The sequence below is a fragment of the Heteronotia binoei genome, chromosome 10 (assembly GCF_032191835.1).
Source record: "Heteronotia binoei isolate CCM8104 ecotype False Entrance Well chromosome 10, APGP_CSIRO_Hbin_v1, whole genome shotgun sequence".
Lineage (NCBI taxonomy): Eukaryota > Metazoa > Chordata > Lepidosauria > Squamata > Gekkonidae > Heteronotia > Heteronotia binoei.
The window spans coordinates 32,829,568-32,851,357 of NC_083232.1; the positions used below are offsets into that span (position 1 = coordinate 32,829,568).

At 40.9% G+C, this 21,790-nt stretch overlaps 1 protein-coding gene across 1 annotated transcript in view; it reads right to left on the reverse strand.

The window, feature by feature from the left end:
• Positions 1 to 1,439: 1,439 nt before the first annotated feature.
• The window catches only part of GPR158 (G protein-coupled receptor 158), a 186,986-nt gene continuing 166,635 nt past the window's right edge, over positions 1,440 to 21,790 (reverse strand). Inside the window, exons 8-11 of the mRNA XM_060248340.1 lie at positions 6,684 to 6,822; positions 5,277 to 5,382; positions 4,558 to 4,704; positions 1,440 to 3,422 (exon numbers count right to left, since the gene is read on the reverse strand). Coding sequence (XP_060104323.1) covers positions 1,950 to 3,422; positions 4,558 to 4,704; positions 5,277 to 5,382; positions 6,684 to 6,822 — 1,865 coding nt within the window. The 3' untranslated portion in view covers positions 1,440 to 1,949. The remainder of the gene's footprint in view (positions 3,423 to 4,557; positions 4,705 to 5,276; positions 5,383 to 6,683; positions 6,823 to 21,790) is intronic.

Consider the following 21,790-nt stretch of genomic DNA (forward strand, 5'->3'; position numbering starts at 1 on the left):
TAGCAGGAACTCCTTTGCATATTAGGCCACACACCCCTGATGTAGCCAATCCTCCAAGAGCTTTCAGTAGGCCCTGCAAAAAGAACCCTGTAAGGATTGGCTACATCAGGGGGGTATGGCCTAATACACAAAGGAGTTCCTGCTACAAAAAAAGCCCTGGCTGCAGGAGTCCCTTCACTCACTCATTCCACATGGGATAGAGCAAAACTGGAGCTCTGCTTTTGACAGGAGAAGAGTGGTCAGACTGCTGAAGGCTGGGGGCTGGAAGCACATTTCCAGAATGTGTCTCAAGGACACAGACAACTTCCATCAGAGGGTCTGGGCCTGGGACTGGCCATCTCAACATGGGAGTATAATGCTTTTATCAATATTAAAAATGCTATACAATGACTAGTAATAAAGATTACAAAAATGTTTTGCAGATTAAGGCTCCAATCCTAGGCGCACTTTTTAAGGGAGTAAGCCCCGTTGAACTCAGCAGGGCCTACCTCTGAGTAAATATGCATAAAGCCTAGCTCATACAAGAATGCTAATAAGTGATCAAAAATATGGGAATTGTCTCTCTTCATTCCAACTGGTACAGGTAAGAACAGGAAGGATTCATAAGATCTCCTCAGCTGTGCAGCCTTTGAAATTTAACAGTATGATGAAAAAGGCCCGTCAAGTATAATCTCTCTTTTGAAAATGAATCCTGAGAGCATTCTGTAAGAAAGATTCACACTCATCAAAATACATTTTCTAACCTTCCACATATTCCCCGTCTTTGAACAGGCTCAATATTAAATATTAAGCAAGATAAAGATAAGAAATGATTAAAACAGTATCTCTGGAAAGATAAATATTTGCCAGTTCTCTTTTCTAGCAAAGAGAGAGAGAGAGAGATACATTTCTGAACAGCGCTTAGTTTTTAAGCAGTATAGAAATAATAAATATTATTATTATAATACCAGGGTGTGCCTTTATATAAAGTGACTTGGTTCCTGCTAGTAAAGAAGTCTATGACCACAAATGGACAAGTGCAAACATGAAACTTACCTCGTATAAAAACCCTGAATCATACAGCATTGACTTGTAACTGGACACAGCAGAGTAAAAGAACAAGCCCACAACATAAACCACCAAAGTACTTTCTTATGAAAGCTGAGGGGAGGGGGGCTGCAGGGCTTGAAATAAAGGTCTATAGCAGTTACTGAAAACTGCAATATTAGAATATCTGCCGATTGCATAAATGTGTTGTGTCAATATTGAAGTTATTTTGCAGACATTAAAGCAAACTGCAATGCTTTCATATGAGACAAAACAAACTACACGCACATTAGAAGAGAAAAAAGGGGGAAGCAATGAAAAATATAACCAGAGCGGGGGCGTTAAGTGATCAGGACTATCAAGGGTAGATAGGAGGGAAGGAGACAAGTTGTCTTTTAGTGTCTTGCTCAGCAACAGCCAATTTATCTCATCGTGTTCAGAGACATCCATTTCCTTTCAGTCCCCCATAGCATCATTTCTGCTGATTCAAGGCCTATTAACTCCATTAGATTTTATGACACACAACAAATTCATACCCATGTTGAGCCAATGTAGGGCCTTCAGGAATAATTCCATTTGATTTTATGTCCTGTTTATGTGTCCTATTTACCAATCCCGCTCATCTTACAAAAAGAAAAAATAAATAAATTATTTCTAAAAGCATGTTTTCATTCATTTGGAATGTAAACTCTTTATGGGCAAAGAAGGGCCATTAGCGCCTTATGTCCTGGATCCCATCGACAACACTGTTGGCACTCAACAAAGAAACAAACAAACACAGAAGAGACCATGTACTAGTTCCTATGTACTCAATGGGCTCATCACCTGGATTAAGTGATGCTCTTTTGGAGTTTGTAGAACCTTCTGGCTTTCTCCTTTTACCGGCCCTTAACCCTTCCACTCTTGTGTCTCTCTAAGCCCTCTTATTTCTGCTGTGTTGCTGTTTTATTTGAACTTAAACTGGTTGCATTCGATAAAGCTATACTTCTTTCCGCTTTCAGAAATTCTGGCGTCTCGTACTCCCAAGGGCAGACGGCCACACGAGATGTTAAAGGTGGCTGTGAGTTACTAGTTGCTGATCTACTGGAATCAGAGGGAAGAACATTCCCTTCTGGAGAGGAAGAGGCATTTATGGCCGAATCTCTCAGTTTATTGATATAATCTTTTTCTGTGGGTTGTGCTGCTGCTTTGGAGGGCAGTTCCTTGGGCTCTCCAGCACAAACCTTGGCTGCAGAATGTAAATTAGCAGTCTCACCTTTCACCCCAAGAGCTCCCTGAGCCTTGGCACTCAAATGTTTTTTTTCATCTTCTGCCCCATGTTCTTCTTGGCTCTCCCAAGGACATACTTCATACCTATCTGTGCTCTTTTGGTTGGAAGGCTGATGCCCTTCCACAGTCTTTGGATGAGTTTTGCCCTTTGGCTGGGAAGGATGGGGTTTCTCTAATTCAGATGAAGCAATGGAAACATGCTTTTGAACTTTTGACTCGGAAAGACCAGTGCCCGGGTAACGGTCATACATTTCCCAAGGACAAACTTCTCCTATGTCAACGCCATCCTTGGACAGCATCTTAACCGCACCCACATCAGAATTTTCAGACACCTGATTGGCTCTTTGTTGCTTCATTATTCCAGATTTATGAGTCTTCTTTGACTCTTCTGTATGGGAGGAATTTTTCCGGTGTGAATCTTTATGCTCATTTTTATCAGAGCTTGAGTGCTTTTTGCTCCCATCCTTGACCTTCAGTTGAGATTTGTGGGATTTGCTGCTTTCTTCATTTTGCACTTTCCCTGTTAGCCCCAGCGTTTTTTCCTTGGCACTGGCAATAACACTGAGAGATTTCTGTAGCACAGACGTTTTTGGGTGAAGCGGCTTCTTATCTGCGCTTAAGTTGTGGGCGCTCACAGATTTGCACACCAAAGGAACGTTTTCAGTGGACACAGCTTCCACTTTTTCTGGAGTTTTTTTGGTTGTTTTTTTCCCAGGGAGGGAGTCCATTAAAGAATTCTCTGTAGCTGTTATGACTTCCACGCTTTCTGTAGTTACACTATTAGATTCTTCTGTAGGATCTCGAACATGGTCATAAGTGCTGTGAGACTTTTTCAGTGAGAAGACTCTGTTTCTCAAAGAGTCCTCCTTGGGTTTGATGTGGCTTGTGGAATCTGGTGGGTTTTTTCTTGCCAGAGCAGTACTTTTTGTAACCCCATGTTCCACGAGGTCCTTTTCCTCCCGTGAGCACTGTCTGCTGACCGTCTCAGGAATTTCCGTAATTCTGCGCATGATTGAGCGACCTAAACCCTTTTTCGAGCACCTCTTCTTCTGCAGATGAGGATTGTTGGTAATCATTTTTTTCCTCTTGTAGATTTCCAGCTGTGCGTACAACTTCTTTAATTCATCCTGAAAAAAGCAAAGACCCAAACTAGTATGGATTGTATGGTTCAAAACTGCTGTGCTGCAGTTCCTAGGCACTTAGGGTTTGGATACGAAAACCCAAATTCAAAATCCTTCTCAGCTTTAAATCTCAGTGAGCTGCTTTAGGCAGGTCAAAATCGCTACAGGCCAATATTTGACCAGCATTTCTGTTGTCTTTTCTAGCTTAAAAACATAAGCAGTAGGGCTTTTTTTTTTTTTTTTTAGCAGGAACGCACAGGAACACAGTTTGGGCTGGCTTGGTGTGAGGAGTGTGGCCTAATATGCATATGAGTTCCTGCTGGGCTTTTTTCTACAAAAAAAGTCCTGATAAGCAGCAATGGGAAGCTGAAATCAGTAGAAATCGGACCAGAAGTATGTCCCTTTCTGCCACTTGCTTGCTCAAAAGCACCTTCTGCCCAGCTGCTTTCCTTCCCATGAAGGAAAAGCAACAAGAACTTTACCCTACCCTGAATTTTGAAAGGACAAACAACACGACACAAAAGTGGTAAGCAGCTCCTCCACCTTCCAGTACTCCTTTTCTAATTTCAGCCTCTCACGGTTGCTTTTCATTTAAAAAATAACCAGGAAGAAAGAATAGTAGAACTGCCCCCCTCTTGTAGCTGAATCTACTTGAAGAGGATTGCTGTAAAGTTAAAATACCACTCTGGGTTCCTTGGAGGAAAGGCAGAGCACAAATGTCTCTGTTATTTATTTATTTATTTTTATTTATTATATTTATATCCCACCCTCCCCTAACGGTCTCAGGGCGGGATATAAATATACATTCAGTAAAACAAATGGACAGCCTTGGAAGCAGGTTAGGAAAGGCTCTCTTGAAATAGTTGTAGAATTCCAGGTCACAGAACTTTATGTATTTTTTAAAAAATTGCTGTTCTATGATGCATTAAAACCAGGAGTGGAATTCTAGCAGGAGCTCCTTTGCATATTAGGCCACACACCCCTGATGTAGCCAATCCTCTAAGAGCTTACAAAAAAAGAGCCTTGTAAGCTCTTGGAGGATTGGCTACATCAGGGGTGTGTGGCCTAATATGCAAAGGAGCTCCTGCTAGAATTCCACTCCTGATTAAAACCACAACGAAATGAGAATTCTTGCATGTACCCTGATGTCTTCTGGGTCCAAGCTATGCTCGCTCCAAGCTGAATTGATACTGCTGTTCAAATAAGATCCAGATCTGCCCAAGTCAAGCTCATCTTCATAAACCTCAGTAGCAATATCGTCCCGTGGATTATTGCTTGAATGGGAAAACTGCAAGAATATGAATGCACGGGTCAATATAACAGAAAACACTGAACCAAATTTTGCATCCAACTTATATTAACTGAAAAAAAATACTTTGCAATTCTATAAACAAAAACATACATGGGTAGTTACACTCCCTTCAAGATTCTTAAAAACATGAGATAATTTCTTTCACTGCTTTTTAATTTAACAAAGAATAACTTCTGTATAATTACATTACTACATCTAAAGAGCAACCTGCGAATTATGAGATATCTATTACTTGATCTCCTAATGCTTTTATTTTGATTTCATTTTCAGGGTGCAGGGTGAAAGGATGTTTAATGACTTCCACCTATGACATTCCCTATTCCACATTCCCACTCTGAGATTATTTCCACTCCCCCTGTGGGGCTCACAACATTTGTAAGGACATAGGGAGAACATCCTCTCCCCAACCCACTGTTTTGACCCACTATTCAGTGGATGGCTGCAACTAAGTACAACTAAGAAATATTGAGAGGACCAATCACAGATGCCCACAAAACATCAGGTTTGTCCCTAAGGTTTGTCAAGAGAAAGGTGTAAAGAAGGAATACCTTTGGGATCAGAAGTAACCCAACAGTAACCGTCACAGTCAAATGTGTGTGTGCAAAGAACAGCATCAGGGTCCAATCAGGCTGAAGTTTTGAGGCAAGACTGAACCTGAAAATAGAATTCACAGGGCTGGCAAATGCACCTTCCTCCGCTTTCCTCCCCCATATTAAATGTCAAATTCTTAATATTCCTGACAACACTTATAGAACAAAAATCCAAAGATAAAAATGTTGGTCTTACATTACGTTAATTGTCTCACACCCCCTCAACACACATATTTACACGCCTGCAGGCAAACTGTGTGCATGTGGGAGTGTTAATATATATCTGCACATGCATCTCATTGTGTGTGCAAGGTTTACGCTAACAATGAAATAAATGGGAGACACTCACTTGGCAGGAAAAGTTTTGTGTATGTATCAGAAGATACAGCTTTAGATCAGGTATTAGAAAGAGCCATGGATACACTTCTTGAGATGCAGATAAAATGTAGTCAGATAGATAAACAGCACATAGGGATGGCACCGAAAATGGTAGCTTTGTGGTGAATTCTTCTCTTTGCCTCCTTAATTTCTAATACCGCTTGCCTATGCCCTGGCATATATTACAATGTGCATCTCTCCACCTAGCTTAAAGCCCTTCATTACCTAGAACCCAGATGGCTGGAAGACCACCTCGCCATGTGTAGGTCCACTATCCAGTTCAGGTGTCTTCTTTTGAACAGGCACATTTAACTTTTACAAGTTTTCTTGGTAGTTGGCCATCCATTTGGAGGCATGCAAAGTAATGTCTCTGGAAAAGTTTAGAAAACTTTGGAAAGCAGATCTTGTTCAACAGACTTTTGGCATTTGGCTTATTCTGTTGTTTGGATGGTTGCACCCTGACAGGATTATTTCTTCTTGGACTCTAATTACTATGAGAACTTTTATTGATTCTTTTTGCGGCTCGATCACTTAGTTTTCATGAGGGTTGTTCACAGAAACTTGTGTATATTTGGTTTTATTGTTCTGAATTGTTTTGCTCTTGTTTGTGATTTCTATTTTTTAAAGCTGCTTCAAATAATAGAAAAATGCAAGATGTGAATTTTAAAATCAATCAATCAATCAATTAAATGCAATCAATGAACCATACTGAGTAAGCACTGGCCAGTTCAATCTATCTCTAAAGTTGGTACCACCTCCCTGGCAACCTTGGAGAAACATTTTGAAAATAGGCAGGTATTTCATATAGACCTCAAACTGATCTAAAGAAACTGATATTAAATTTGTAGTTTCTCTTGAGTAAACAAAATAGTGGGACAAATGTCATGGGTGAAATAAAAATGTGTTGCTGGGCACTGGAGATACGGGAACAATAACTGCCCAGAAAATTTGCCAGTTAAGTCCTAAGGGCCACAATATGTCACTTGCCTGAGTGTATGGAATACAGCCGAGATAATGAGCTCATTGTGCACTGCGACAGCCAGATAACGGGGCTCATGGAATGCTGAGGGCACCGTCCGCACTGCATAGCAGAGATAAATGCCCCACAGGAGGAATAAAAACTCAGCTGCAAGAAGAGCAAAAAGATATATCTGGAATTTAGTATTGATGGATAAAAAAGGTGTTTCAATATATATACACTGATATATGTTAATCCAGCATTCATTATCACATTTGTGCACATATTCATATGCTGTCAGGTACTACAATTAAACATAGATTGCACTTCACATATTGGCATCACAATCTAGATCCTGCATGCACTCCAATACACATCTGCCATGTGTGCTCTACTATGTCTCCGACACGTGCGATTTTCACCATATCTATCCAAATACATAATGGAATACATGAGTGTTGTTTTCCATTTAGGAAGCCCTTATGGTCAAGGGAGATCAGTTTGCACATCAAAGTCATTATGACCACATGAAGATTGTTTAAGAACATAAGAACATAAGAACATAAGAGAAGCCATGTTGGATCAGGCCAACGGCCCATCAAGTCCAACACTCTGTGTCACACAGTGGCAAAAAATGTTATATACACACATACACTGTGGCTAATAGCCACTGATGGACCTGTGCTCCATATTTTTATCTAAACCCCTCTTGAAGGTGGCTATACTTGTGGCCGCCACCACCTCCTGTGGCAGTGAATTCCACATGTTAATCACCCTTTGGGTGAAGAAGTACTTCCTTTTATCCGTCTTAACCTGTCTGCTCAGCAATTTCATCGAATGCCCACGAGTTCTCGTATTGTGAGAAAGGGAGAAAAGTACTTCTTTCTCTCTTTCAAGAGAGCAGCTGTGTTGGTCAGTGGTAGCTTGAAGAGCTAATTCAAGTCCAGTAGCGCCTTAGAGACCACAATGAGATTTTTTTAGGGTATAAAAGAATAGTACATTAAACTGTTAGATTTCCGTAACCGGCCAAAAGAAGTAATACCCTTTGTTTAACTACCTTGTTCAATTTTTTCTACTTGTGAGTACATATGTGTTTGTTTGCAATATGTCACATATCATGGAATGAAGTTTGGTACGCCTGAAGAGGCCATATCTACCGTGGAATATCAACAACATTCCCATCCTTGTACCCATTTTCATGGGAGGAAAAAAAAGTTAAAATAAAGTGTTATGCAACATTAAATTAAAACATTGGAATGGAAGAATGTTTAGGGTACAATTCAAATACAACCTTATTACCCCAATTTTTTAAAAAAAGCAGGATAGGAATAGGAAGCCCTGACCTGAATAGGCCAAACTAGGCTGATTTCATCACATCTACAAAGCTAAGCAGGATCTGCCCTGGTTAGTATTTGGATGGGAGGCTACCAAGGAATATTCGGTTCACTATGCACAGGCAGGCAATGGCAAACCACCTTTGAACATCTCTTGCCTTGAAAACCCTAAGGGATCACCAGAAATCGACTGTAACTTGACAGCAAACACACACCAGAATAGGAATGCTTTTGAATTCCATTCCAAACAGAATCAAGGAAGGGACTCCAAGGGTCAATTTGGGTGGAATTTTTTTTGGAGAAGGCACCAACCACTAGCTACAGAACAGGCTTAGAGCATGTGAAATGGCCTCCTAGAGAGGTCCATGCCTGCTTGAATTACAGCATCCATTCTGACCTCTGGAGCTTTGGAACTGTGGAATGGAAACACAAGGCCCTCTCTTTTTTTCTAGGCACAACAAATGCAAAATACCGTTATATGATGCTTCCCATGTGTATTAAGATGTAGACAGAATTCATCGTTTGGAGTTCAAGTATCACCATTTGTAAGGGTAGGGAAGGTAGGCTGTTCATTTTGGGTTGTTAGCGTCCACTGTGGGGGCTAAAGTTCTCCTGGAATTATAACTGATCTCCAGATCACAGATTGGCCCTCTTGAATGGCGGGCTCTATGGCATTCAATCTCTGCTGAGCTCCCTCCCTTTCCCCAAACTCTGCCTTCCCTGGGAATTTCCCAAGCCAGAGTTGGCAACCCTAGAATTCAATATCTGAAGTTAGACCTCTAAAAGATTATGCTTTCTTGCACAAATATGTTGCAAAACAATATCAACCATTTTAAGTCAGGCCCCTTTAATGCAGGGTACCAAATGTATCAAAACCCCAGAGTCTCATGAAGTTCAAATTTTTATGGCTTCAACATGATTGGTGTGAAAATTTTAGCTAAGTTGTTAATACAACGAAGAGAAATGAAAAGTCTGAATCTGCTGCCGCGGCTGCTTTTAGTCACAAAAAGACAGGATACTATTGTCTCATTCCAGTAGCATCAAGATGCTGACCTACAATATGTTTTATGCTATATTGGGAATGCATTCACACTTCTAAAAGTGCTGGGGGTGAAGAGTACAAAAACAAAAAAGCAAGACTCAGCATCATTTCGCCACTGGAATTTGTTCTGGTGAAAGAGCTACAGATGCTTCCATTTGTATGAACCAATTACATTTACCTTCTAAATAAAAATTGTAAAATGACATGTTTATTTGTGCGCATGTAAAAGCAAACACTGAGCGCTATGTTTCACCCTAAAAATTAACAACTTCAGAGATTGACTCTGAAGCTTAATTTGAACTCACTTCCTGGTGAGTATACGCAGTTTATTCTGATAGGAATTTGGGTAGACAACAGCCAATTCCATCACATCGATTTCAGAAGTTAGTGTCTCTGGTCATCTGATCTCTTAAAAGGATTTCTTTCATTATAAATTTGTTGACTTTAAAAGCAGGGTTTCTCTGAAACTGGCAAGATCACAGTCCTTATTAGCTAAACTAGCCGGCAACCTAAATGTGTAGTTTTTGTTAGCAGTAAACACTTCTTTAAGCCTGAAAGCATCCATCTGGAAATCCCCCAAGAATTCCTTAAGCTGTGGTCCCAAACGTATTTGCAGTCTCATCCTCTGAAGCACTGCAACAGCAAACAAACATGCAGCTCAGGGCCCAGTTTACTGGCACCCCAGCATTTAGATTGCTTGCTGACCGCAGCCAACACAGGATGCCGAACTAGAATAACAGTGTTTGTTAACACCATCATGCCATGCAAACAACTGCAGGTGCTCAAAGTTATTGTACAGCACAGAAATAGCTGGCTAGGATGATGAAGCTAGAAAAGGATGGAGTTATGTGCCATCCTGAATCCTCCTTGCTCATCTATGCAGTCAGAGCCATCCAGGACTTTTTTTTGTAGCAGGAACTCCTTTGCATATTAGGCCATACATCCCTGATGTAGCCAATCCTCCAAGAGCTGACAGGACTCTTAGTACAGGGTCCACTGTAAGCTCCAGGAGAATTGGCTACATCAGGGGTGTGTGGCCTAATATGCAAAGGAGTTCCTGCTACAAAAAAACCCTGGAGCCATCAACCTGGGCATCCTTCATAACTTAATAATGGATTGTTGTGAATTTACAGTGACAATAGCAGGTCTATGACATAAGAATAGGAAGAGTCCTTAATGTCTGAAGACATCCCCCCAAAGGGCCTCATACATTAGGAGATGGCTGTGGCCACGTGTTCACTGGGGCTTGATGGAGATGACCCCCTACACCCAGGAGAAGGGAGACAGCTGATGAGAGTTGGAAAAGGAAGCACAGTTTAGATTTTGCAAGGGACAGAAAGAAAAGGAGCCAGACGCTATGGTGCGCTGACTGAAGCACCTTGGGATCTCCCTCTGCAGGCTCAGAGGATCTGATATGAGGTAGTGGATCTGCTGCTTTGTACAAGTGCCTCTTGCCTCCACCTGTGTTCTGTGCACATTTGTAAATACATCAAATATTGCAAAACCCTCATGCATCTCCAGTGCTCTTTCCTCCTAAGGACGCCAACCCAGGTAAATGCTGCCCCTGGACTGTCCCACTGTTTAGGGAAAAGTGGCACACATATAAGGAAATGCAAGTGGTAATTTTTGCTGTCATGTTCTTATATACATTTGCTCGGTATAGTATCGAAGAGACTATATTTGTGTCCTATGGATCTTCCCACTCTTTCGTTCTATTAATAGGTTCCTGCTTCAGTGAGAAAAAAGTTCTTCTTCTGCTTAAGGACTTCTCTTCGACAAATTAGATCCCTGGCTATATAAAAGTCTTACTGCATCATCTACCCTCATCAGATTGGATCTTTCACACCCCAATGTACCTCACCTTAAAATATGCTATCAAATCTGACTTTAAATGTGCTTGGGGGATAGGGAGAATTTAATCAGTTTGTTGGCAAATGGAAGAACTGCCTCTTTTGATTTCTTACATAAATGAAATTTCAATGGTATTCGTATACTGTGCCTTCTGTCAAAAAAACCTGCTATGTAGAAGCAGAGATGGGATACTAGATGTATCTAAGCTCTAACTTCTGGAATAATTTGCCTCAAAAGGTTAGAATTGGAATGTTGATATCATTCACTGATATCCAAAATGAGAACCCATCTTATGCTAAGATACTGATTGAATGTTTCTCTATGATGAATTCTAGAATAATTGTCTGGTGTTTTAAACTAAAGAATCCCTAGGGCAATCTGTTGAAACAATTGCATTTCATTTCACTTATTCAATTTATACCCCACCCTATCCCAAAAATGGGCTTAGGGTAGTTTACATCATAAAAACCAGCAGGATAGAACAATAAATAGGATCAACAATGAGTAAGTAAGTAAGTAAGTAAAATTTTATTTGTATCCCGCCCTCTCCCGCTGAAGCAGGCTCAGGGCGGCTAACAACATTTAAAAGTGAACAATACAGTAATAAGACATTAAAATCACATTGAAACCAATCAATAATTAATTAAAACATTTCTAAATCTAACACTATTAAGTCTGGCAGTAAACATTATTGTTTGACGCTATGTCTGTCAGATGGTGTAGTGGTGGTGGATCCCTAGACCAGACCATTTTGGCGTTTCCTTTGTTGTGCACCTATAATTCAGTCATTGATAAACGCCTGTTTAAAGAGGGTGGTCTTGCAGGCCCTGCGGAACTGGTCTAAGTTCCGCAGGGCCCGCACTTCCTCTGGGAGCTGATTCCAGAGGTGTGGGGCCACAGTGGAAAAGGCCCGAGTGCGGGTGTTTTGAAGTTTAACTGAATGACAGTTAAAAACAAAAACCCCATGCCTTATGTTGGGAAAATAAATCACATACATATAACTAACCCCAAAAACTCCAGTGTCCAGAAATATCAGAAAACAGCAAGGCACTGGGAAGGGTCTATAGACAGGGGAGGTCAAAGTAATTTGGAGTCCATCACCTCAGTATCTGACTTTGCTTCTCTACTTCCATGATCTCTTTCTAGGCCAGTGGTACCAACTCTGCAGCTTGTGGAGAGCTGCATTTGCAGTGCCATCAACCAAAAAAGCTACATCTATCCCTTGGATAAGGCCTGTATCTGTTCCTCCAGGGGCAGCTGTTTCAAAGTATCTGCCAACCACAAGCCCCTCAGGGCAAGGGCCTTGCCAAATTTCCTGAGATGGCAAGTGTCACATTGGGTAAAAGTGCTCAAAAGAGCCACAGGTAGAATGCCAGGGAGCAACATATGACTCCTGAGCCACTGAGTGACATAACCACTCTTGGCCTTCTCTACACACAGAAAAAAATAAGATGGGAAGGAGGTGGTGCAATGGACGATACCACTGCAAATGATATATTCTGGTTTTGAACGCTCCTCCACATAAAAATCCTGCAAATCCCGCAAACAGAAAAGTACCACAGAAGAAAGGTTCTATGCAAGGCTGGTTTTTTCCTCTCTTCTACTTTCATTTGCAAGCAGTCTATAATTCAGGAGAGCATTCAAAACTGGGTTCACCCACCTGCAGCCTGAAGAATAGTCCAGTCTATCACTTCAGTAATCTACCACTTCCTTGTGTTTTAGACTAGGGCTTCCCCCCTCTTTCTTTCATCCTTTCTCTAAGCCTTTGTTTATGCCTCCCATAACAGATGCCCCTACCTCCTTTGTGACGCCTACATCAGACTTGGAGAACACTGAATATAGGACAATCTAGCAATGGTGACTGCCAAACAGAAAGTTGAATAATTTTTCCCCCCTCTGACAGTGCCTACCAATCATTCTTCTCCTCTTTCATACACAAAGTACATTGGGAAAAATCTTAAGTATGACTTTAACACAAGAAAAGTAAAGGTCTTCATGTGTTGTTGTTGCTAGAAAATCCCTCCTTCTGTCTATCCATCAACCCAGTCACATAAGGTTGCATGGCTGGCAAACACTGAGAGATCATGGGGACTGGGACTTACATTTTCAGCATTGTGCTGACACTAGGATGTCATGCCTGGCACAACCAGGAAGTAACATCACTGTGCCAGGGTGTTCTTGCATTATCCAAAAACCCTGTTCTATGTTTTAACTGCTGAGTTTGAGGCAAAGGCTAGAGAGTCAGCCAGCAAGAGGACATCACTTCTGTGTCATGCCAAATGTGATGACATGGCACTGGACTGACCCCAATCCCCCCACCATTTCTCATCATCAACTAGCTGAACAGTGATGGGTAGAGCTGGCAAGGGGATGGGAGGACTCCCACTGAAGCAGAAGACCTACTAGTGTCCTTACAGTCAAGGCACACTCCATGTCAAGAGGCCTGCAATAGATATTCAGTCAAGAAACATCTATGAGCTTTGACAAGCTACCCAACATTTGCTGAATATTGACAGCGGCCATCAAACAGTCTTCCTTTCCTCCTTTATATCTCTCAAAGATTTGAGTAAAATTTATCCAGGCAAACAGACTTTACCATTCCTTTATTAGTAGTATCAAGCCAAGATCCCGTTCTTCATATTTGTTCTGTCTTTATCAAAATTGGAATCCCTAAGCCACTCCCTAGGTGAACCTAAGTAAAATTTTAAATAGTGTAATTTAGTTCATTTGATTATTTTTCTGTAAGTCTTCCAAAAATCTACTGATTAGCCAAAAAAGGAAAAGAAATGAATATACTTCAACAAATTTGTGAAGCTGTAATTGAAGAGACAAAGCTCATCCTACATCTAATACATCTTCAGACTTACAATTATCATAAAAAGTTGCAAGTAGTCCCTGATGCTATGAAATGATGCTGCATACCTGTACACTGGAACAGAAAGAAATTTCCAAAGTCTATACTTTGAAGATGGAGATGTACTTGAAGTAGAAAATAATTAGCATTCATCTAGAATCTTGCAAAGCTAAATGCAAAATTAAAAGTATATATCTTCTAGCTAAGTCTAACATTAAAACTATTTAATTAGTAATAACAAACATATTCTGCTTGAAAAAACAATTTATCATCCAAAACACCAATTACACAGCTTAAATATATCATGTAGAATTATGCCCAGAGGGGGAATCAGGTTCATATAATTAACTCCAGACTAAAGCTGCAATTTGCATAGAAAATCTGCAGATGTTACCAAAATTTGCTACACTTTTTATGTGGGTGTTGGACTGCAATTCTAATTAGAACATGAGAACATGGACAGTTTAAGATAAATGTTATCATGATGAAAATGAAAAACAGCAGTTATGTTTTTTAACATCAGTTGGTGGGAACATCTTTTGTATGGTTTTTTTTTTACTGCTGCAGTAATATATCAGTCCTCTCCACATAAATGTTGATCAGCTCCCAAAGACTGTGTGCTAACAAACCCAGTTGAATTTTCTACTTTTCTTTTTGGTTGAATGGATGACCTGTATGCCATAGCACCAAAGTTTATGAAACATCTATCCAGGGCTTTTTTTGAGCAGGAACACATAGGAATGCAGTTCAGGCTGGCTTGGTGTCATAGGCTGGCTTGGCCTATTATGCAAATGAGCTCCTGCTCGGCCTTTTCTATAAAAAAGCCTGTGTAAAACAATGGTTATTTTAAGGGTGTGGCCTAATATGCAAATCGATTCCTGCTGGGCTTTTTCTACAAAAAAAAGTCCAGCATCTATCTGTTTCAAGAGCAGTCTTCCAAGCAGCATTGAGGTGGGGATGCAGAATCTATTATCCCACAAAAACAAGTTGAAGGCCCTCCCTTTGGTTCATAGAACCACAGTTCTTTGATCCTGCCTATTGCCTGCAAAATAGTCCAGCTTTCTATGCTGCCACTTTAAAAAGAACCATTATTTCCCCAATATATCTCCACCAAAATTCTCAAGGACTGATGCCAGAGAATAAGATGAATGAAGCCAAAATAAAATTCTACTCAATAGGTTGGGTTCAGACTAAACTGGAAATTTCCAATGCTTCTTCTCTACAGCTGCAGTCAGACCCTCATTATGTCATCCCTCAAGGTCCTGTATCCCTCAGAGGCAACATTTCAGAGAGAACTGTCTACACAAGATCCCAAACATAGCATTTTGGAAGGGTTAAAAGGCAACCCTCTTTCCTTATTCATTGACAGAAAGCTGGTTTCATCCAACTTATCCCTGATTATATCATACTGTCTGGGTATAAGCTTAAATCCAGAATTCAATTGTGTTGGTCTTAAAGGTTCCACTGGACTCAAACTTTGTTCTGTTGCTTCAAACCAACATGGCTGCCCACCTGAATAACTCAAACTATGTCATTTGTCAATTTCATATCTAGCATCTGAGGGAACTGACTGTAAGAGCTTTATACTTTTACAAGAGAAGAAGTCTTTGGAGCAATAACACACATTATATAGTAGTAGTAGTAGTAGTAGATTTTATTTGTATCCCGCCCTCCCCGCCTAGGCGGCTCAGGGTGGCTAACAACATTTCATACATTAACATAAATAGGTAAAACTTTAAATTTAACAATTAAAAAATTTAAACATAAAAACCAGTTAATTGAGTTAAAATACATAATTTAAGTTACATTAAATGTATCTGGCAGCAATAAAACTGTTCTGGCGCTGGTTCTGCCAGTTTAGATAGTTCCATGGTAGTATTATAGATGGCGGTTCTTTTATTCCTAGCAACTCAGCAGTCGATATCAGTATAGGCTTGTCTGAAAAGGGCGGTCTTGCAGGCCCTGCGGAACTGGTCGAGGTTCCGCAGGGCCCGCACTTCCTCCGGAAGCTGGTTCCACAGTGCGGGAGCCGCGGCTGAAAAGGCCCGTGCTCTGGTGTTTTGGAGTTTGACCTCTCTCAGCCCAGGGGTGGTCATTTTATTTTTACCCACTGACCTCAGTGCCCTCTGGGGTTCATATGGGGAGAGACGGTCCCTTAGGTAGGCTGGTCCTCGGCCATATAGGGCTTTAAAGGTAATAACCAACACTTTGTACTGGACTCGGTAGGTGATTGGCAGCCAGTGCAGTCCGCGCAGCCCCGGCCGTATGTGCTCCCATTTCGAGAGCCCCAATAGTAGCCTGGCCGATGCGTTCTGCACCAGCTGCAGCTTCCGGGTCCGGCACAGAGGTAGCCCCAAGTAGAGGGCATTACAGTAGTCCAATCTTGAGGTGACCGTTGCATGGATCACTGTTGCGAGGTCGCGACGTTCCAGGAAGGGGGCCAACTGCCTTGCCCGCTTCAGGTAGAAGAATGCTGACTTGGCAGTGGCTGCTATCTGGGCCTCCATTGATAATGAAGGCTCCAGTAAAACGCCCAAACTCTTTACCTGGCGCACTGGTTTCAATGGTGCGCCGTCGAAAGTTGGGAGAGCTATTTCCCCTCCTAGGGCACCGCGACCCACACAAAGGACCTCTGTCTTCGCTGGGTTCAACTTATACAATAAGCTTCCACAGGAGTGAAATAATGTGTTTTTAGAAAATAATGACAATATCAGCAAAAAGGTTCTAAAAAACAAGGAAAACAAATTAAATAATTCATGGATGGCCAGCTGGTGGATGAAGAACCAGATCTGGCTACAAAAATGATTTCATCTGGCTGCTAGTCTTACCAAATTTTAATTGTGATACATTAAAGTCAACCCATGGTTTCATTCTTTTTTTATTTTTCTTCATTCTTTCATTCATAATATTTCACTTTAGTGTTACATCTATTTATTGTTATCTGTTTGTTTCATTTATAGTCAGCCTTTCTCAGAGAGGCTTCAGGTGGATTACACAGCTTAAGTCAATGCAATCAATACAAATGAAATACCTATCAAGAAATGTAATAATGATTAGGATTGCAGAAATCTGACACAAAGCATAAAGTGTTAGATACGATATATTCAACAATGTACAAATGCTATCACATCATAGAAAACAATACAGTGAAAACAGAATAATGCATTCAGCAGACAGATAATACATATTGATAGTGTAGTACATGGTCTTGTTCTCTTTCTAATAGTGCATCCTTGAACCATTCCATTACAATACGGCCCTATTACTTTTATAGAATGGCACTTGGTCTAGCATTGCCAACTCAGACTTTGTAAATTCCAGAAGATACTGGGCTGATTCCATATGAAAGGATGGAACTTTGTGGAGATGTGATATTACTCAAGACTTCTATTTTTTTCCTAGAGTATCATAGAGTCTGCCCTCTAAAGGTGTCATTTCCTCTAGGGGACCTGATTTTTGTAGCCTGGAGATCCGTTGTGACTCCAGCACACTGAGGTTTGTAACTCTAATTACATCTATTTTAAAGTTTCTGACTATAACCTATAAATATAATGCTCAGCCCTGAGCACATCCTCCATAACTGGGAAGCCTTTACTGCTAAACAGCACCAATTTCATTGATTTAAAATCCTGTTTCACCCCATCTTTCCACCACAGATAGCCTTCAGGGTAGCTTACAAAATCTATAAACACAATAGAACAGGTAGTAATACACTAAAGCAATGGGGGAGAGGGACCTTTGCCTAGCATCTAATCTTTAAACGATCTTGAAGAGATGACTTCCTTTGCAGTCACCCCTTTAGGGAGAACCTAACCCCCATCCACCCCCAAACTGAGAACATACTTGGAAGACAATAGTTCTCATTTTTTGCAGTGTGTGTTCTTACTTTGTGCTGCTGTCATTGTAACCACAGAGCACAACTGCAATATTACAAAGTATTCAGGTTATGTTACAACACACATCTGATTCCCTGGCAATAGAGAAGGTTTCAATGATACATAACACGATTCTCTGCCATCCCTTTCAATTTATTCATCCACACACCCACTTCACACAGTAAAATGCTCAGATCAGCATAAGGTTGTTTATTTGAACAAATTCAACAAAGCGAAAGGTCATTTGTATTAACTGTCATCAGAAACATATCACACAAATGTCACCATAAGGAGAAGGAAGCATTCATAAGTGTGATAAACTCTGCTTCTAATGCAATGAAACATTTGTGCAACTTTTGATAATAAAAACTGCAAGGAAGGAAATGAGGGCTTCCACTTGTTTCTTACAAAAGGATGACCAAAGCAGCATATATGGGAAAGCACAAAAGGAATCAAGTAAGAATGTTACCAGAATTGCTAAGAAATGCTTTCCAACAGCAAGAGACTCACATGTCTACATTTCACAACATATTTTCCCAGGGAGCCTGTGAATTTCTCAGTGAACCTGTTTGGCAATCTAATTTACACTGCTGAACACTCACAATCAGATTGTGAGATGATCAGAAATATGTTCAGATTGCATAGAGCAGCTAAAACAGTTGCTGAACAGGTCTGCAGCTGCATCGGAAGCTCACTCACAGACTCAGCTGGGAGTTGGGTTCTTGCACACTCTGCCCAAGCAAAATAGCTATATAGTGAAGTTGCAAAAGTGAGTTCTTCCCTTCGGGATGGGGAATCAGAAGAATGGGATTTCTCATTGATAGGCTGCATTTTGCTGAGTACACAGCAAAATTTCCCCAACAGAGGATCAGACACAGTTCTCAGCTGGCCCTTCATCAAGGAAGCCTGTTCCTGAAAAGACACATAAACAGGTTCTGAACTGTCAAACTGCCCTTCGATTAATCGGCTGCCTGATCACCACTAGCAATTATGGAAGTGAGTTATAAACATTTTAATTCTGCCTATTTTCTATGCTAGTTTTCATGTTTCATTGGTTTATTTTACAGTGTTTTAATGCTATTTTATGGGATTCCCATACGATGTGCCATTCCAAGGCAAAAACAGGTGTTGATTTCAGTTTCATTATATGCACTTTTATTATTTTAGCTGAGAAAAAGATGGTTGTAATTTTATCTCAAGCATCAAGAAAGGATAACAGAAATTGCTACTTAGGAATCAAACTACAGCAGTTATGAAACTCAATAACATCCATAGTCGGGGGAGGGGGATTTGTGTGTTAGTGTGACAATCCAGAATTTCAGTAAGTAAAATGAAGGAATCAAAACAGCAGAAAGTTACGATGCTATCCTTCTGTGTCTATAAAAGTCAATGGGCTTAAAAGGATCCAGCTCCATTTAGGATGATTTAGTTCTCTAAATTTCATGCTTATCCATATACTTAGGAGCAAACATATAGTATGGCCAGTTCCATACTTAATAATGCTAAGTAGAATGTGGTATTAAGTAAATGTATGCTTGAGTATTCCTCTATAGCAACATCTTCCCACATTAAACAAATCAGCATGTCACAGAAAAGGCCAAGCCTTTTCTGTGACATGAGGACTTTTTTTGAGCAGGAACACAAAGGAATGCAGTTCTGGCTGGCTTGGTGTCAGGGGTTGTAGCCTAACATGCAAATCAGATCCTGCTGGGCTTTTTCTACAAAAAAAAAAGCCCTGAATGACATGATCACTTCTCCCAGGAGTTATATGCCACTTCTAAGTCAATTTACAAAACAACCCTATAACAAAACACCCAGCAGAAGACAAAAGCAGGATGCAAAATGAGATGCTAAGAAAGAGGCAATGTAGCATCCAAAAGACTTTGTGACCTTAGTAAATATCATGCCCCAAAGGAGCAGCTATGATCTGAAGAAATTCCTTAGCAAGAAAAGGCCAGGGGGAGGTCACACAATACACAATCCTCTTCTCTGAATCCAAAGAAAAAAGAGGCCAGGAGGTGTTTGTATTGGTTTTTAGAATATCATAAGCACTTCAGGCTGTTTCAGACCCTTGGTCTGTAGAAATACTGAGATTAGAAGCTCTGCCTTCTTATAAATATATTTTTTTAAATAGATGTCAGGCTAGTAATTAAAGCTCTCAATAACGTAATCTTTAGTGCAAATATTACACTGTGCATCCCTTTTCATGATTTGTAACATGATCATCCACGTAATTCTGCCATCATCATCATCATCATCATCATCATCATCATCATCATCATCATCATCATCATCATCATCACTTAATGAATTGCCCCATCCCAGGCTTTGGGTGATGTACAACATAAAAATAAAATACATACATTTAAATCCATAAAGTACATGAAGTACTAAAGAGATACCTACACTTCCAGAGGATTGAGCAAATGTCTACTAATAGCTATGTAACATGCAGAAGATAAGTGTACCCTAGATGGCTAAAATCTTGTCCAATTGATACTTTAGAACACAGACACAGAATAGAAATTATCTGCTAGTAATATCCCTATTTTAAGCATTTTTACTCAAATAGATCTCACTGACATGGAGTTTGCTTCCAGAAAAGTATGATTAGGAACACATCCAAAATCATCAGAAATCTTGTGAAACCTTGAAGACTTAATAAAATTTTATTCTAGCTTTCATGAATTCTTTCATGAATTGTCAGAGAAGATGGGCTGAAATAAAATTGTGTTAGCGTTTAAGGTACCAAAACGTTCTGCTTTATTTTTGCTTCAACAAGCTATCCCTCTAGAATTCTTATCACTGAAGGCAAAGTCATGTTTGTTTCCTTTTAGATGTGATGTCCAAGCCCTTTCAAATACTCTGGGATAAATTTCATCTCCATTACATTTTTTTTGGGTTGGCATAATGCAAAAAGCAATGAGCCTTTTAGGAAATTGTTTACTAATGTGCAGGGGACAATGTCCCCAAAGTGCTTTCCACTTAGCTGTTTTCTTTCTTAAAACCAAAAGGCAACTGTGCATTACAAATTTACAAGTCCCTTTAAAATGTATTGATTCTGCCATTGGGAGTGCTTTTCCAGGGAAAACAATATCATTCAGAAATGTTACAAGAGGGGAACCCTCCCACGCTTTTTGCCTCTTTCCCTTCCCTGAAAGCCTCCATAGCCTCTTCCCTTTCCTGTTTCCTTCTCTCTTTACCCACCAGCTAACTTGCCTTTTACCTGCCTCCCATCTTTAGTTCCCCCCCTTCCCTCTTGCTGGAAGCCTGTATCTAGGGAAACTACTGCCCAGTTGTGAAGTGCCAGCAGCTAGGCCAGGCCCCCTTGCACAGTGGGGAGGAACTATCAAGGACTTGCTAGGGGGGGGGGGGTAGTGGCTGCTTCTATTATTTTGAGGTGGTTTTATTCCCCCAATGGTTTCATCCCCCATATTCTGGGGGAGCTGTTGCTTGAGGTAGAGGCACCAAATTTCCAGTATAGTATCTAGTGTCTCTCCCCAAAGTACCCCCCCCCCCAAATTTCAAAATGATTGGACCAGGGGGTCCAATTCTATGAGCCCCAAAAGAAGGTGCCCCTATCCTTCATTATTTCCTATGGAAGGAAGACATTTAAAAAGGTGTGCTGTCCCTTTAAATGTGATGGCCAGAACTCCCTTGGAGTTCAATTATGTTTGTCACACCCTTGTTCCTGGCTCCACCCCCAGTGTCTCCTGGCTCCAGGAGTCCCCAGATATTTCTTGAATTGGACTTGGCAACCCTATCAAGGACTTGTGGCGGGAACCTCACTTTCCAGTGTGCACACTATTTCTTCTCCCCCCCCCCCCCGGTGCACTGTATTTTGATGTTACTGAACAGACAGATCTCCTTGTTTGTCCAAGGGAACTTGGGTATTTGTCTAGGGGACAAGGAAAAATGGAAATCCTGCAGTACAGCAGATCCAGGTGGAGGTTTCTTCAGCTACAGAGCAATGTTCTCAGCCATCAGTTGTTTCTGCAGCCTTAGCCTTGGCTGGCCCCATGGTGCAGGTCCTGCCCGTCCTCTCCTACCTTCGGCAGTGCTTAGCCAGGGTGGCATGGATTTTGCTGGAGATCTTGTGCTCATGGCCAGCAGGGATAGACCAGTTAGTGTACTGCTCCCTCTCGCGGCAGGTGCAGCCATTCCCACACGAGCCAGGGCC